Raw genomic sequence first — 17,400 nt, forward strand, 5'->3', positions numbered from 1 at the left:
TTCTTCTCAATTCAATTTTAAAAAATAGTTTTTATGGAGTGCCTCGCTGGCTCATTTGGTAGAACATGTGACTCTTGATCTTGGGATTGTAAGTTTGAGCCCACATTGGGTATAGAGATTACTTAAAATTAAAATCTTTAAAAAAATAAAATAAAAAATAGGTTTTTCTCTGCTTTTATAGATATAAATAGAAAATTGGAAAATATAGTCAAACAGCTAGAAAAAGATCATGTATAATCCCACCACTTAGGAACAGCTACTGTTAGGGGTGCCTGGGTCGCTCACTCAGTTGAGCATCTGCCTTTGGTTCTGGCCACGATCCCAGGGTCCTGGGATCAAGCCTGATGTCCCCATGTCGGGCTCTCTGCTCAGAGGGGAGCCTGCTTCTCCCTCTCCCTCTGCCTGCCACTCCCCCTGCTTGTGCTCTCTCTCTGTATCAAATAAATAAATCTTCTAAAAAAAAGAAAGAAAAAGAAACAGCTACTGTTAGCATTTTAGAGGGTTTACTTATATTTTTTTACTGTGCAAATTGTTATATAGTGAGATCATAATATATATTGTGCTTTACTTCTTTCACTTTATCATTACAACGTATTCATTTTTCCTTTTTCCCCAGTTTTATTGAAATGTAATTAACATACATTATATTTGTTTAAGGTGTACAATATAATGATTTGATATGTAAGTATATATTTTTACATGATTGCCTCAGTAAATTTAGTTAACATCCATCACCTCACATAGTTACAAATTTTTTGTTTGTCATGAGAACTTTTTTTTAAAAAAAGATTTTATTTATTTGGGGGGGAATGGGGAGAGGGAGAAACAGGATCCCCGCTGAGCAGGGAGCCTGATGGCTGCAGGGCTTGGGGCTCCATCCCAGGACCCTGGGATCATGACCTGAGCCCAAGGCAGACGCGTATATCACTGAGCCACCCAGGCACCTCTGTCAGGACTTTTAAGATCTACTTTCTTAGTAGCTTTTAAATATAGAATACAGTATTTTTTTTTAATTAATTTATTATTTATTTATTAGAGAGAGCACAAGCAAGGGGGAATGGCAGAGGGAGGGGAGGAAGCAGGCTCCCTGCTTGAGCAGAGAGCACAATGTGGGGCTTAATCCCAGGACCTGGGGATCGTGACCTTAGCCAAAGGCAGATGCTTAACCGACTTAGCCACCCAGGTGCCCCTATACAATACAGTATTGTTAACTGTAGTCACCAGCTGTACATTACTTCCCCAGGACTTATTTATCTTATAACTGAAAGTTTTGACTGTCTTCACCCATTTACCTCTGGCAACCACCAATTTGTTCTCTGTATCTATGAGTTTGTTTTTTTTCAGATTCCACACGTAAGTGAGATCATACAGTATTTGTCTTTTTCTGTCTGATTTAGCACAATGCCCTCAAGGTCTATCCATGTCTTAAATTAAATGGCTGGATTTCCTTCATTTTTATGGCTGAAGAATATTCCATTTCACATATATACCACATTTTCTTTATCCATTCATCCATCAGTGGACATTTGGTTGTTTCCCTGTCTTGGCTGTTGTAAATAATGCTGCAGCGAATGGTGGCATGCAGATATCTTTTTTTTTTAAAGATGTTATTTATTTATTTGACAGAGAGAGAGAGAGAGTGAGAGCAGGAACACAAGCAGGGGGAGAGGGAGCGGGAGAGGCGGAGCCTAATGTGGGGCTCCATCCCAGAACCCTGGGATCATGACCTGAGCCAAAGGCGGATGCTTAATGACTGAGCCACCCAGGAGCCCCGATATCTTTTTTTTCCTTTCTATTTTGTCTATTAGAATTTACTATGCCTAGGCAGTGTCCTAAAAGTAATAATACCTTATATTTAAATAGATTTTAGTTTTAAAAGTTGTAGCTCTATGAAATAGATTAGGCCAGTATTATTACAATCTTGCACAAATGAAGACACTTAGGTAAGCAAAGGTAAAGTAGCATTCTCTGAATTACAAAGCTAGTTTGTAGCAGAGATGGAACTAGAGTTCAAGTTTTCAGTGTTTTTTCCATTCTTACTGTATAAGCTTCAGTCATTTTTCTTCGGAAAGAAAATTTTTTATTGGCATTTAGGATGAATCATTTCTACTGTGGTGTTTTCATTATTAGCTGTGATTTCCCTCCTTCATTAAAGTGCATTACTGTTTTTCTCCCCTCTTGATGGTCAGGCCTTCTTGCTTTGGCTTGTAATTGTTTTATAGTTCATATGTGTAGTGCCGTTAGTACAAATGCATGTGAATCTGCTTCTGTTTCAGGGCAGCTGGGCCCTCAGATACCTGTTTTTCTCATTCAGTTTTCTACAATTTAGTTATCTTTTCCACCTTCCAAAGTAGAAAACTAAACAGCTTGCCTTCTTCTGAGAGAATCAGAATGTTTACATTTCTCTCATCCTATTTTGGATCTGTGTTATTCAGATTTTGTTACTGAAAAGAACAGATGAGCAGCATCCAGCCCACAATAACTAATCCCACAGAAATAAAATGGGTGGTTCTGCCACATTTGTGAGACTGTTTTCTCAGTAACCCTTCAGGTTATTTGGTGTAGGGAGAAGAAAGCTAATGATTCATTCTTCATTTATTGATCACCTATTATGTGCCTGGCACTCTTTCAATTCATCTATATTGGAAAATGAAGGATATGAGAAATTCCCTGTTTTCCATTATAAGAATAGTGTAATAGGGATATGATCAAGGTACTTATTTCATTTGGTTGGGAACTAAAAGAGGAACATCTTTTTTTTCTTTTTCTTTTATTTTTTATTTGAGTATAGTTGACACAGTGTTAATAGTAGTTTCAGGTGTACAGCTTAGTGATTTGACAAGTTTATACATTACGCTTTGTTCACCACAAGTATGACTACCCTGTGTCCCATTACACTGCTACTACAATATCATTGTATTCTTTATGCTCTGCTTTTTATTCCTGTGATTTACTCATTCCATAACTGGAATCCTGTACCTCCCCCTCTCCTTCACTCATTTTGCTCAATTCCCCCTCCCCCAGGAACATCTTTTTGTAATCCTTGGAGAGTAATTAAATTCTCTTGGATTCATTGTTATTCCACTTAAAGATTCTTTCAAACTAGTCAAGTTGTTTAATTATCTACAAAGAACATAATCCTTTATAGAATACTTAGAAAATATAAATGAATGTGGCTACAGTTTAAAGAGTGAAGATGATAAGTATTTTCATTTACTTAAATTCTATTAAGTAATAATCATAAAAGTACTATTCTTAGAGATTTGTGTGTTGGTGAGGATTTTTCTGTTAGGTTAGAGAACAATTAACAAAGCATCCAAGAAAAGGTTAGCCTTTGACTCAAAGAAGAGCAAGGACTTCCTTTTTTGTGGAACAACTTAGATGCCTTGAAAATGTAAGATTTGGGGGGCGCCTGGGTGGCTCAGTTGGTTGAACAACTGCCTTCAGCTCAGGTCATGATCCCAGAGTCCTGGGATCGAGTCCTGCATCCGGCTACCTGCTCGGCAGGGAGTCTGCTTCTCCCTCTCTACCCTCTCCTGTGCTCTCTCTCTCTCTCTGTCTCAAATAAATAAAATAACATCTTAAAAAAAAAAAGAAAAAAGAAAAAAATGTAAGATTTGGGGGCACCTGGGTGGGTCAGTAGGTTAAGCATCTGCCTTCGGCTTAGGTCATGATCCTGGAGTCCCAGGGTTGAGGCTCACGCCCCCCGCTCCCCCTGCCCCCACACATCGTCCGGGAGTCTGCTTCTCCCTCTCCCTCTGCCCCTCCCCCCACTTGTGTTCTGTCTTCTCTCTTGCTTGCTCACTCTCAAATAAATAAATAAAATCTCTTAAAAAAATGTAAGATTTGGGCACACAAACAGGGGGAGCAGAGGCAGAGGGAGAAGCAGACTCCCCACTGAGCAAGGAGCCCGCGGGGGACTTGATCCCAGAACCCTGGGATCATGACCTGGGCAGAAGGCAGACGCTAAACTGTCTGAGCCACCCAGGCGCCAGAATTGTCTTTGTTCTGATATTAGGAAAAGCTAGAGAACAGAGTTCATACTCCACTGAAGGGTATTGTATGTTTTTCGCACAAAATACCCCTCTTTGTGAGATATCTTCTGTAGATCTCTTGGTTTAACTGGATGATTTGCTGTATTAAATTAGATCCTCTGGGATACAAGAATTTAGATCCTTCCTACTAAATTTGTAATTGTTTCAAGGGTGGAGGGCAGAAGCTGGTACACTCCTCACAGAGGACGACTTTGGATAGCAGCCACAGCCAAAAGACCCTCCCCTCAAGAAGTCTCAGAACTCCAGACTACATATCGTGTTCTTCGTGGGAAAGGTAACAGCCATACATTCTCCCTTCAATATTATTTAATGGAGAGAATTCATTGTTGATGTTCATCTTCTTTCATTTTCTTCTTCCTAGGACTTTTTTTTTTCCAGGGGGTGGGACTGGTATGAAAGGGACTTTCATCTTTGTGTGTTTGTTTAGTAGCAGATCATAGACAGCTGTTCAAAGCATTGATTCATCAACAAATGAAAATAAAAATATCAGTTCCCAACACCAGAAATCAACCAACTAGTTTTAATTTCTTTCTTTTTTTTTTTTTTAAGTAAGCCCCACACCCAGCATGGAGCCCAATGTGGGGCTTGAACTCACAACCCTGAGATCAAGACCTGAGATAAAGAGTCGGATGCTTATCCGACTTGAGCCAGTTTTAATTTCATCTGAGGAAATTTCCTTCCTTCCTTCCTTCTTCCTTCCTTCCTTCCTCCTTCCTTCCTTCCTTCCTTCCTTCCTTCCTCCTTCCTTCCTTCCTTCCTCCTTCCTTCCTTCCTTCCTTCCTTCCTTCCTTCCTTCCTTCCTTCCTTCCTCCCTCCCTCCCTCCCTTCCTTCCTTCCTTCCTTCCTTTCTTCCTTCCTTCCTTCCTTAAATTGTGAGAGCAACATGACTACTATAAACTTTGGGATCTTTAGATTGGGAAGAACAACCACAGTAAGAATTTTTTGGGGGGAGTGACCCAAATAGACATCTGCTGTGGGATTTTGACAGGTCAGAGTTGGTTGACTTAAGCAGTGTATTTTGGGAATCCTCCCAAGCACATAAAGTTTGGATCTAAAAAACCACTTCTGACCCTGAGGTGTTTTGTTTTTCTTCCTCTTATCTAACTCATACAGTTATTTTGAAGGTAGAATGAGAAGATAATTACAGTACTACCTTTAGAAGTTTTTGGGGGGCGCCTGGGTGGCTCAGTTGGTTGGGCGACTGCCTTCGGCTCAGGTCATGATCCTGGAGTCCCAGGATCGAGTCCCGCATCGGGCTCCCTGCTCGGCGGGGAGTCTGCTTCTCCCTCTGACCCTCTTCCCTCTCGTGCTCTCTATCTCTCATTCTCTCTCTCTCAAATAAATAAATAAAATCTTAAAAAAAAATAAAAGTTTTTGGGAAACCAAAGTTTTAGGAATCAAAAGTGCATGTTTCCTTAAAAGCACATTTTTGTTTTGACTGATATGACTGGCTTGTTTTAAATTTGTGTTGTCTTTTTTTTTTTCTAACTCCCTATGTTCTGTCATTCTTACATTTTTTTACTACATTTTTTTGGTTTTAATCTTCACACCTGTAGCTTGTTTCCAGAACCCATCACCACCAAATTCAAGGCTAATCCAGTGGAGTATAGGTAGAATTGATTTGTTTGAAGTTGTAGGGTCCTTGAACTTTGATGGTGTAAGGGTAATTTTTTTTATAGCTTAGGATGTGGATAGTGGACCAAGCCAGCCACTCACTAAATTTTTTGCTAAAATTCAAACAGTTGTGTTAAATAAAAACATTGTTTTTCTGTGTCTACAAATAGATAATAGAGAAAGTGATTTGTTCAGAATTGGAAACAGATTCGTGAGTTTATTTTTTTTTTAAGTTTTTTTTTTTTTTTTGAGAGAGAGAATGAGAGAGAGAGAGAGCGCACATGAGAAGAGAGAGGGTTAGAGGGAGAAGCAGACTCCCTGCTGAGCAGGGAGCCCGATGCGGGACTCGATCCTGGAACTCCAGGATCATGACCCGAGCCGAAGGCAGTCGCCCAACCAACTGAGCCACCCAGGCGCCCAGATTCGTGAGTTTTTTTAAAGATTTTTTTTTTTTTTATTTGAGACAGAGAGAATGAGAGAGAGAGAGAGAGAGAGAGAGCACATGGGAGGGGGAGGGTCAGAGGGAGAAGCAGACTTCCTGCCGAGCAGGGAGCCTGATGCAGGATTCGATCCAGGGACTCCAGGATCATGACCTGAGCCGAAGGCAGTTGCTTAACCAACTGAGCCACCCAGGCGCCCCAGATTTATGAGTTTCAGGGTCACAAAAAAGGAAATTTATATGATCCTTCTGTTATTCTTGATTCAGATGTGGAATTTCCCAATGACTATCCATCAGGTTGTCTTCTGGGCTGTGTGGACCTCACTGACTGCTTATCCCAGAAGCAGTTTAAGGATCAGGTGAGTAAGGAGTAATTCTCTTGGACACATGCTTGGTTTGCTGCCATAGTTGACTTGTAGATCCTTCAACACAGAATATCTTGGAGATAGTAAGGTGTTAGCAACTGAATTTAGACATGTGAGGATAATCTTTCATAGGGAAACACTGGGCAGAAATAGAAAAACTAGTGATGTTTTGGTTTGTGATACATATACATTTCTGCATGACAAGCTGTTGCCCCAATCAGGCTAATGAGTACAAGGTCCTCATCCTTTCATAAAACGTTGCTGTTTTTGGTAAAGAAACCCTCCATTATCCCTTAAATTATTTCAGTTAGGTGGTGGGAATAAGATTTGTTACTATTTTGGAACATTTGGTCCAGGCGAGACAATTCATGATAGGCAAGTATGTTTGAATTCTGATTGCCTGGACTGTGCCATATTTGGGGTATGTGTGTGAGAGAGAGTGTATGCGTATGCACATAGGTAGGTATGTATTTTTATTTATTTTGATCACTGAAGATTGAACTGACATAGCTAGAGTTCATTTTTGAACAGCAGAGGGAGCTGAAGGACTTTAGCTTAATTGGAGAACTCCTGAAATTTAGAGCCTTGTTTACACTGAGACCAGCAGAAATCCAAAATGGGAAAGTCTATCCTTGGAGCACGAAGAGTTTTACCTAACAGTATGGTTTTCCTATTCTTTGAACAGTGGCTTTAGGCAACTACTGTGCCTAGGAAAATGTTCTTCAGTTTCATTTTTCTCAGTAAATTGTTTTCCAGATTTATTTGGCTTTCAATACTATTATTACTGTTTATAAAAACTGTCCCTATCTATCTTACTCTCTCTACCCGTTCCTCATAGATTTTAACCAATAGTTAGTATCCCTTTAGTTTTCTGTCTTTCATTTTCTTGTGGGTTGCCTTCTCAGCTCTTCTCTGATAACTTTATGTATATGAGTATGTTGCATGCCTTTTGGCATGAATTTGATCCCTAGCCTTTTGTTCTGCCCTTATTACCTGATCCAAACCTAGGCAAAACCATAGACACGTGGAGGCCGTTTGTTTTCCACACTCTTGTACCTATGCCTCTATGGGTCTTTCACCCATTTTTCCAGGATCTTCTTTGCTCTCTTTCTCTCCCTTTTTTTTTTTTTAGTCTAGAAGTAAAAATTCCATACATTGGCATTAGCTTTATAGTTTTTTTTTTTTAAGATTTTATTTATTTGAGAGAGAGAGAGAGAGCATGCGCACGAGCAGGGGTGGAGGGGCAGAAGGAGAGGGAGAAGCAGGGAGCTGAGCAGGGAGCCCAATGCAGGGCTCAATTCCAAGACCCTGAGATGGTGACCTGAGCTGAAGGCAGACACTTAACCAACCGAACCACCCAGTGCCCCAGGCTTTATAGTTTTAAAAGACGCTCACAGTCATTAATAGCTTAGTATGACTTAATATGTTATCAATATATTTCCTTCATAGGATATTTGCATTCTAAAAGGGAACTCAGGAGCATCTGGCAGTGTGGGTGGTGGGGTTTGGTGAGGGGCCTTCTTTTATTTTCTTATTTGTCAATCAAGCAGACCACCATCTGATACAAGGTCAAATGATTTCAATCATTAGACAGCCAGTCTTTCTGCTACAGGTTTGTGTAGAGAAGGGTAGGAAACTGTAATCCTAGCCTATGGAGTATAGCAAAGTTTATGGGAATTAGAAATCTAATTAATAAAACAAATCTCTTTGGTCTCTCACAGATATCTCTCTTTCAGGTCAGCGTGATACTCCTCTTCAAGCTTAGATTCTGTCTTTTATCCTGAGGATGCTGAGGGTAGCACATAGAAATGTAGGAATCCTCCCATATGTTCCCAGCTGGAGGTCCTGGCAACTGTCCCTATGAATTTCCCTAATGTATGACATTAGAATATCCCCAAACACCAGAAGCTAGTAGGCTTCACCAAACAGGAATCCCTTACCCATTTTCCCTATGATCAGCTTTTCTGGGGCTTTCCCCCATGTTTCTTTTCTGTGTTTGGGGGTAGCTCAGGAATGTATTCAGAATTGATATTAGACCTATCTGGGGATTATTTATTGGGTAAGGATCTTTAAAAAGTTGTAGCTTTGGTATTTGGCTGCCTTTTAGAAAATGTCTCAAGCATCCTTGGTAATCTCCCTGTCTCTGACCTAGGGTTCTCTGATGTAAGAAATGTGATTACCAAGCCTGTTTTACAAACCTTATTCTCATTTCTGTTAGAATGAGTTGAAAGTTTAGGAGTAATAGCCCTAGACTAGCATTTCCCAAACTATTTCATGCATAAGTGTTCTCTGGAGACATAAAAACAGGGGAGGTGATTCTCTATGGACACATACATTTGGAAAATGTATTTGTATCAAATAAATGTATTTGTTTACTTGCAGACCTTTTCAGAGCCCTTAATATGCTAGTGTGCATTATGACTCTGATACATCTAGTGGATATTACGTGTAGTGTTGCAAAATCTTTTAGACCATAAAATCCCCTCTCCACCCCATGCACATTACCTACTTACTAACTACAGAACTGGTATCTTGTATACACAGCTTAGAAAGTGCTAGTCTACATATGTTTGGTTTTCTTTTATTCTCATAGGTCATCTCATTGAAGGAGAATCATCCAGCAATCGGTTTCTTGACCTGTGTCTTCTTTCTGCATTTTCATACTCATTTCTCATCACCTAGCTGAATTACATTTTCTTTGAAAACCAGTGTAGATCTAGTAATTTTTTTTTCAACTGAAGCTAATCTCCTATGTGACTTGGACCACATTTTACTTCTCCATCTTGTTCCTAACTTTTTCCTTCCCCAAAGAAACTCAGTAACTTACTTCCTGACCTCACATTCTTGGCCTTTCTTTGATAAGTTAAAATATACTAAGCCCTCACTATTTTTGGTGTAGTGTGATCATTTGGTCTCTTAAAAAAATAAAAAACAGAAAAGGTTTTATTAGGGGTTGTTTAAAATCAAGTACACTATAACTGATTTTTAAAAATATGTGCTGAAAATGCTCTGCCCTGAGCTAAGAACTCCTCTTCCTTTTATCTTCTAAGAGTAGTATGGCTGACATGGCTAATTTGTGCCAGAAAAAAATCCCACTAGACCCTCAGCCCTCCTGAATAATGGCAGGGAATCAACCTAGACAAGGTAGGAATGATACAGAAAAGGCTGTGGGTTCAACTCAAGAGAGAAAGGTAGATGAGAGCCATCTAGTTACAACTTCTCCCATATTCCCCTGGAAGGAGCCCATGCTGTTTGCCAGCATTTTATCTGCCAGCAGCAGATGTAAGCTCTCAAAAACAGCAGGGAGGATGTTGACTGCAACAATGCATCAAGGCTGTGGTTTGTAACCTCAATAGTAAAGCAGTTAAAACTTTTTTTTTTTTAACAAAGACATTTTGATTGCCAAATCCATAACCATTAGCAGCTGTGGTTTGAACAGTTCTCTAGACCTAACAAGTTTTCAAACAGAAAGTTGAGTTGGTGGCTTTTGTTTCTACTTGTCTGTGTTGTGTTTGTGCTATTTATATATCTGCCTTCAATAGAGAATCTGATTTGTCTGAAATCTCCAAGGTCATTGATTGTTCTGTTTCTTCTGACTAAATCCATTCCTCTCCTGCCAGCTTACTGACCCTTCAGTCCATTTGATCTTATGGCTTTTATAATAGCCAAGACCCTATCTTTAGAGAACTCTGCTCAAGCAGTTCTGCTGGTGCCTATGTAATTGACATGGGCAAGAGAATTGAAGTCTTCAGTGGGTAAGAGAGTATTACTTGTTCCTTTTCCTGTAAGGGGTATACAAGCAATATAGATCTTCAGGAAGATTTGTAAAAATCCTGTGTGGAAATCATTAGTTTCTATCACCATTGTGTTGTCTGTAGGTCTGAGAGATGAGAAATTAGAGAATGAAGGAATAGTCAGTATTCAAACCAGGCATTTGAAAAATGCAGGGTCCCCAAATACCCCACATTTTCCTTTTCTTTCTTTCTTTTTTTTTAAGTAAGCTCTATACCCAACATGGGGCCTGAACTCACAACCCTGAGATCAAGAGTGTATTATCGGGGTGCCTGGGTGGCTCAGTCATTAAGCATCTGCCTTCAGCTCGGGTCATGATCCCAGGGTCCTGGGATTGAGCCCCATGTTGGGCTCCCTGCTCGGTGGGGAGCCTGCTTCTCCCTCTCCCACTCCCCTGCTTGTGTTCCCTCTCTCGCTGTGTCTCTCCCTGTAAAATAAATAAATAAAATCTTTAAAAAAAAAAAGTGTATTATCTACCGACTAAGCCATCCAGGCACCCTTGCAAATTTTCTTTTAAAATATGTGAAAATGGGGGCACCTGGGTGGCTCAGTTGGTTAAGCAACTGCCTTCAGCTCAGATCATGATCCTGGAGTCCCGGGATCGAGTCCCACATCGGGCTCCCTGCTCAGCGGGGAGTCTGCTTCTCCCTCTGACCCTCATGATCTCTCTATCTCATTCTGTCTCTCAAATAAATAAATAAAATCTTTAAAAAAATAAAATAAAATAAAATAAAATATGTGAAAATGGGGACGCCTGGGTGGCTCATTTGGTTAAACGTCTGCCTTCAGCTCAGGTCATGATCCTAGGGTCCTGGGATCGAGTCCCACGTCGGGCTCCCTGCTCAGCGGGGAGCCTGCTTCTCCCTCTACCTGCCATTCCCACTGCTTATGCTCTCTCTCTCTGACAAATAAATAAAACCTTAAAAAAATATATGTGAAAATGTCTTCTCTATTGTACTGAGAAAACCTGCATATTTATAAACCTAAAAATGTGTATTCCTAAGGGATCATGAGGGCTGTGTCAGAGATCTAACAAAGAAGGGAACTGTGTGTCTGTCACAACTAGCCTAACCCTAGGCAGTTCTTTAAAATCACAGCTCACTTGAGTGAAACAGGGAATGTATTTTCAGAATTCTCATGAAGACTAGAATATTTACTAGAACTTTTAGGTCAGAACAGACTGTCTTTACAGTTGTTTTATAACCTGAGTGTCAAGTGCCCACATGCTGAGTTGAGGGAAACCATGTATGTTTTTTAATAATCCAGAAAGCATTATACTTTCTCTTGTACTTATCCTGAACAGAGGAGGGAAATACTAACACTTGTCTATGCATTTATGTAAGTTCTTTAATGTTTAGCTTTTCCTCTGAGAATGAACATATAATTCTTTTTTTTTAAAGATAATTTATTTGAGAGAGAGAGAGAAAAGAGAGCACAAGTGGTGGGTGAGGGGCAGAGGGAGAGGGGCAGAGAGAGGGGGAGAAGCAGATTCCCTGCTGAGCAGGGAACCTGACATGGAGCTTGATCCCAGGACCCTGAGATCATGACCTGAGCTGAAGGCAGATACTTAGCTGACTGAGCCACCAAGGTGCCCCTGAAAATGAACATTTAATTCTTAAGATTTTCTTAAGTATTATTATAAATACTTGAGTGCCTACCATAAATCAGACATTGATTTAGACACTAAAAGAAACAGAAAGGTGAATCCCATTGGTTCTGCCCTCAGAATGTTTGAAAGACTACTACATAAATAAAATATGAATGTAAACAAATACAAAATAAAAAGCAAGATAACTATCTTGAAATGTGGAGTGTCTCTGAGGAATTTAAAGGAAGGAAATAAGAGAATTTTCTTTTTTTTTTCAAAGATTTTATTTATTTATTTGAGAGAGAGAGAGAACGAGAGATAGAAAGCACGAGAGGGAAGAGGGTCAGAGGGAGAAGCAGACTCCCCGCTGAGCAGGAAGCCTGATGTGGGACTCGATCCCGGGACTCCAGGATCATGACCTGAGCCGAAGGCAGTCGCTTAACCAACTGAGCCACCCAGGCGCCCGAGAATTTTCTTTTAAGATAAATAAGTGACCTGTGGTAAGGAAAACCTATACTGTAGCAGTAAAAGAAAGATGTTCTGGGCGCCTGGGTGGCTCAGTTGGTTGAGCGACTGCTTTCGGCTCAGGTCATGATCCTGGAGTCCCGGGATCGAGTTCCGCATCGGGCTCCCTGCTCAGCAGTGAGTCTGCTTCTCCCTTGGACCCTCCCCCCTCTCATGCTCTCTCTATCTCATTCTCTCTCTCAAATAAATAAATAAAATCTTTAAAAAAGAAAAAGAAAGATGTTCTGTAGTATGTAATCACCATACAAAAATCAATTTTTTTTTAATATTTAAAAAAACAAATTCTAGGGGTGCCTGACTGGCTTAGTTGGTAGGGCATGCAACTCTTGATCTCAGGGTTGTGAGTTTGAGCCCCACATTGGGTGTAGAGATTACTTAAAATAAAATCTTAAGAAAAAATTTATTCCACATACAGTGTTATGATTTTTTATTTGGATAGTTTAAAATGTTTTAATCTGTTTTGTTCTGAAAGACAAATGTCATTTTATGAAGGAGTATTGTTAATGGTTATAGCACCGGATTGCCTAACAATGATCAACCTTCGTAGGTTAACTGATGTCAAAGGATGGTCTGAGCTCTGCCTCAGAATAGTTGTTCTCAGTTGAGTCAGCCAGCCATTGGGAGATAAATTCTAAAATTGTCAGATCCCTTAAGTCAAGAGGAGGTTTAGTATTCTGAGTTACTCGTCCCAACATCAATGGTTAAGGACCTTACAATGTAGTATCTTTTAATTAAGAGCAATTTTCTTTTAGTTCTCACTAGTTTAAGTTGGAGTGAAAGCCTGCTATATGAAATTTAAGACCAAAAATAACTATCATGTATGGGTGATTCCCATTTAGGTCTTTAAAAGTAAGGGCAGAAAAGCTATGAGGTTAATTTTAGAGAAAATATACATGCTTAGGTTCTCTTGTGTATGGACATTCTAGCTTAGGATTCCAAAGGGCACAGAAAGCCACAGTGGAAACTTAACCGTGAGTAGGATGGGACCAGGAAACCAATGCTATGTAGCTTCAACTAGATCATTTTCCACAAATGGCTCTAAGGCCCTTAAGCTGCATCACTCGTCACTTTTTCTTTTCACCTGGAGCAAATATGAACTCTATAGCATTGAGCTGTAAACCCCCCTCCCCCATCTTTGATCCTGAACACACGATTTGAATTGGGTACTAGTATGTGGGAGTTCAGCTGTCCCACATTGGACCAGCTGGCCTGATCTTTATCCAACTCCAGTCAAATATATGGTAGTCATCTTGTCAAAGCCTCATGATCAATATGTTATTGATGTGAGAAAACTTTTATCCTCCAGTAGAGTGTGGCCTGAGGTACTAGTTGTGTGTCCTGTGAACACCTTGAATTGCTTTGAAGGAAAATGTAAACAACTATTAGAGAACACAGTTGCTTTCAGGATATGTTTCTTTGGATCTGTTGTGCTTGTAGCCTTTTTATCAGACTCATTTCCTTCTCTCTTTCTGGGTATTATCACCTCAATCTTCTTGGAGTTGGTTTTCAGCTAACTAGATTTCAGAGCCTGATTTCATGTCCTATCTAGTTCCCCAAAGTTCAAACGAAAAAACCTATAGCAAATATATGTGCTTTGTCAGTGAGTTCCTTCTTGACAGTTTGCTTTAGTTTTTATTTTATTTTAAAGATTTTATTTATTTATTTGACAGAGAGGGACACAGGGAGAGAGGGAACACAAGCAGGGGGAGTAGGAGAGGGAGGAGCAGGCTTCCCGCTGAGCAGGGAGCCGAACGCGGGACTTGGTCCCAGCACCCTGGGATCATGACCTGAGCTGAAGTCATACGCTTAAATGACTGAGCCACCTAGGCTCCCCTGCTTTAATTTTTAGTCCTCTGGAGAGAGATATAAGACTTATAGGTGATCTGGGGATTTGTTGGGAAGAGTGACATTGTTTAAGAGTTACTGATCATTTCAGGACAAGGACTAAATGAATGGAGGCTTACAGAGTTGGTGAGAATGGCCACTTGGCTCTGAATTAGTTGTGATTGCCAAAAAACTACTAAACTTTTTTTTTCCCCCTCTTGAAAATGGCAAAAGAAATGTTTTCTAGATGACTGGTGAACAATTTTCCTCTGGAGAAGAGAAGAAAATGGCAATTTAGTAGTTAATTACCTGTTATGTTAGACAGCTATGAAACTTATGAGCCATGAAAGAAGAGTAGGCCCAACCCTCCCTCCCACCCCTCAAGGCTGGAAACCAGGTGATAGGAGTCATGTTTACCTAGGCAAGAACAGCAGCAACTTCCTGAGGAATCTGTTATTGAATTTGAATGGTTGCTTGAGTTGCTATCTTACAATTCACATTCCCTCATCTGTCTGTTGTGCTATCTCAGTGACCCTTCCTCTAGGATCCTCTCTAAATTGGATATGATATCCAAAGTTTATTCACATTATTAACAAATATGAACCTCCTTTCTCTTAATTTACTTTTCTTTTCTTTTTTTTTTTTTTTAATGTAAGCTCTACACCCATCGTGGGGCTTGAACCCAACCCCGACATCAAGAGTTGCATGCTCTACCTACTGAGCCAGCCAAGGGCCCCTAATTTAGTTTTCTCTCCATCAGCTACATTTTAGTCTTCTGACTCTCAGACCAAAAATCCCTTTCTTGTAAGTCACTGACTTGTTAGTGTTTAATGTGGTCTATAGTGCCCAGGCCCCAGTTGCAGAGTATGCTTTTTCTGGAGGTGCTGAAGCTCTGCCAAACTGACTTTGCTTTAATGCATTCTACCCCTTTTCCCAGTGCATGGGCCTTACTTTGCTTTATTCTTTGCAGACTGCTTTGTTCTTCAGCTCTGTTTCTTGTAAGCCTCCTGAAATTCAGTATAAAAGCTTGGAAAAAGGGATATTCACATAAAACTTGGATTTAGATTAAAAGTTGATTTTAATGTTTATTGTGAGGCACGCACGAATGGTTCCCAGGAACCTCTTGTTGTATAATTTCATTTATCTATCATTTCCCCCATTATTTGACACTTGCTTACTCTGTTAATATATGTCAGTGTAGTTAATATTAAACTTGGTCCACTTGCCAAGACACAAAAGTTCTAATTTAGCTTGAGGGATAACAGATTACAGGGTAGTACCTGCTCTTACCCAGAGTTATAGTCCTAAGACTATAGTTCTAACTATAGTCCTAAGTTCCCAGCATGTGCATATTTAGCACAGTTAAGATAACCTTAATGCGGGGCACCTGGGTGGCTCAGTCGGTTGAGCATCTGCCTTTAGCTCAGGTCATGATCTCAGAGTCCTGGGATCGAGCCCCACGTCGGGCTCTCTGCTCTGCGGGGAGTCTGCTTCTCCCTCTGCCTGCTGTTCCCCCTGCTTGTGCTCTCTCTCACTCTCGCTCTATCTCAAATAAATAAAATCTTAAAAAAAATACTATTGTCTTTAATCAACAATTAACAAATATGACATATGCAGTGGCATTTACAAAAAAGATAACCTTAATGTACAAGTTGATAAATTCATTATTCTTTTATTCAACAAATATTTATTGATTGCCTGCTGTGACTCAAGGTGCTGAGGAGTAAACAAAACAGACAAAAATCCTTGCCTTCATGGAGCTTTCATCCTCGTAAAGGGAGGCCAAATTTAAAAATTTAAGGGCGCCTGGCTGACTCAGTTGGTAGAACGTGCAACTCTTTTTTTTTTTTTTTAAGATTTTATTTATTTATTTGAGACAGAGAGCGTGCACATAAGCAGGGGGAGGAGCAGAGGGAGAGGGAGGGGAAAGAATCTCAAGCAGACTCTGTGCTGGGTGTGGGGCTCCATCTTACCACCCTGAGATCATGCATGACCTGAGCCAAAACCAAGAGTTGGATGCTTAAACAACTGAGCCACCCAGGTGCCCTGAGCGTGCGACTCTTGATCTCCAGATTATGAGTTTGAGCCCTACGTTGGGTGTAGAGATTACTTAAAAATAAAATATTTTAAAAATTTAAATAAGTAAATTATATTGTATTAGATGACGGTAAGTACTGTAGGAAAAAAAAGGAGAGAGGAGTTGAAAGTACAAATTTTGTGAGGGATTCGTGCTCTGATTTTAAATAGAATAGGGAAGACTTAATGCAAAGTTGACGTTTAAACATTTAAACAAAGTTCTGAAGAAAGAGAGAAGCCATGTGGATATCTGGGTGGTGGCAGGGGTGGGAGCATTCCAGGAAGAGAGAATAGGTGAGTGCAAAGACCCAAGGGCAGGAACAACCTGGAAGCCAATGTGGCTGGAATGGAGTGAAAGTGGGGGTGAAAGTAGTAGGAAAAGGTGTCAGAGAGGAAATAGGGGGCCAGACTGTCCGGGAACCTGAAGGTCACGCTGAGGACTTAGGCTTTTATTCTGACTGAGATGAAAAGCCACTAGAGAGTTTTAAGTAGAGGAGTGACATGATCTGATATATATTTTTAAAATAGTTCTGGCTGCCCTGTTAAAAATAGAAAAGAGAGAGGTTAAGGGCAGAAACAGAGAACAATTAGGAGATTATTGTGGTAATCCAGGGAAACATGATGGCTTGGACCAGGGAAGTAGCTGTGGAGGTCTGAGGAAGTGGTGAGATATTGGATATCCTTTGAAGGTGGAGTTAACAGGATTTCTTAGTGGGTTGGTTGTGGGGGTTTTGGTCTGAACAACTGGAAGGATGGAATAGCTAGTAGCCTGGCTATCCATTCATTCATTATTCATTTTAAAGGGGGGGGAATGGATAAGAGAGGAGCAGGTTTGGAAATGAATTCAGGATCTCTATTTTTTTAAATTTTATTTGTATTGTGATAAAATATATGTAACATAAAACTTACCATTTTAACTATTTTTAAGTGTACAATTCAGTGGCATTAAGTACATTAACAATGTTGTGCAACCATTGCCATTATCCATCTCCAGAACTTTTTCATCATTTCAAACAGAAATTCTGTACCCATTTAATAATAACTCCTTCTTCCTCCTCCCCGCCAGCCCCTGGTAACCTCTATTTTTTGTCTCTCTGAATTTGCTTATCCTAAGTACCTCAT

General features: G+C 40.1%; 1 protein-coding gene across 3 annotated transcripts in view; it reads left to right on the forward strand.

The window, feature by feature from the left end:
* Positions 1-17,400, forward strand: part of TRIP4 (thyroid hormone receptor interactor 4) — an 89,441-nt gene that overhangs the window by 60,649 nt on the left and 11,392 nt on the right. For all 3 annotated transcript variants that reach the window (XM_073877173.1, XM_073877174.1, XM_025884121.1), the window contains 2 exons: positions 4,205-4,329; positions 6,376-6,467. In XM_073877173.1, coding sequence (XP_073733274.1) covers positions 4,205-4,329; positions 6,376-6,467 — 217 coding nt within the window. The remainder of the gene's footprint in view (positions 1-4,204; positions 4,330-6,375; positions 6,468-17,400) is intronic.

This window comes from Callorhinus ursinus, unplaced genomic scaffold (assembly GCF_003265705.2).
Source record: "Callorhinus ursinus isolate GAN/ISIS: 27379988/994484 unplaced genomic scaffold, GSC_fseal_2.0 scaffold25, whole genome shotgun sequence".
NCBI classification, from domain to species: Eukaryota; Metazoa; Chordata; class Mammalia; order Carnivora; family Otariidae; genus Callorhinus; species Callorhinus ursinus.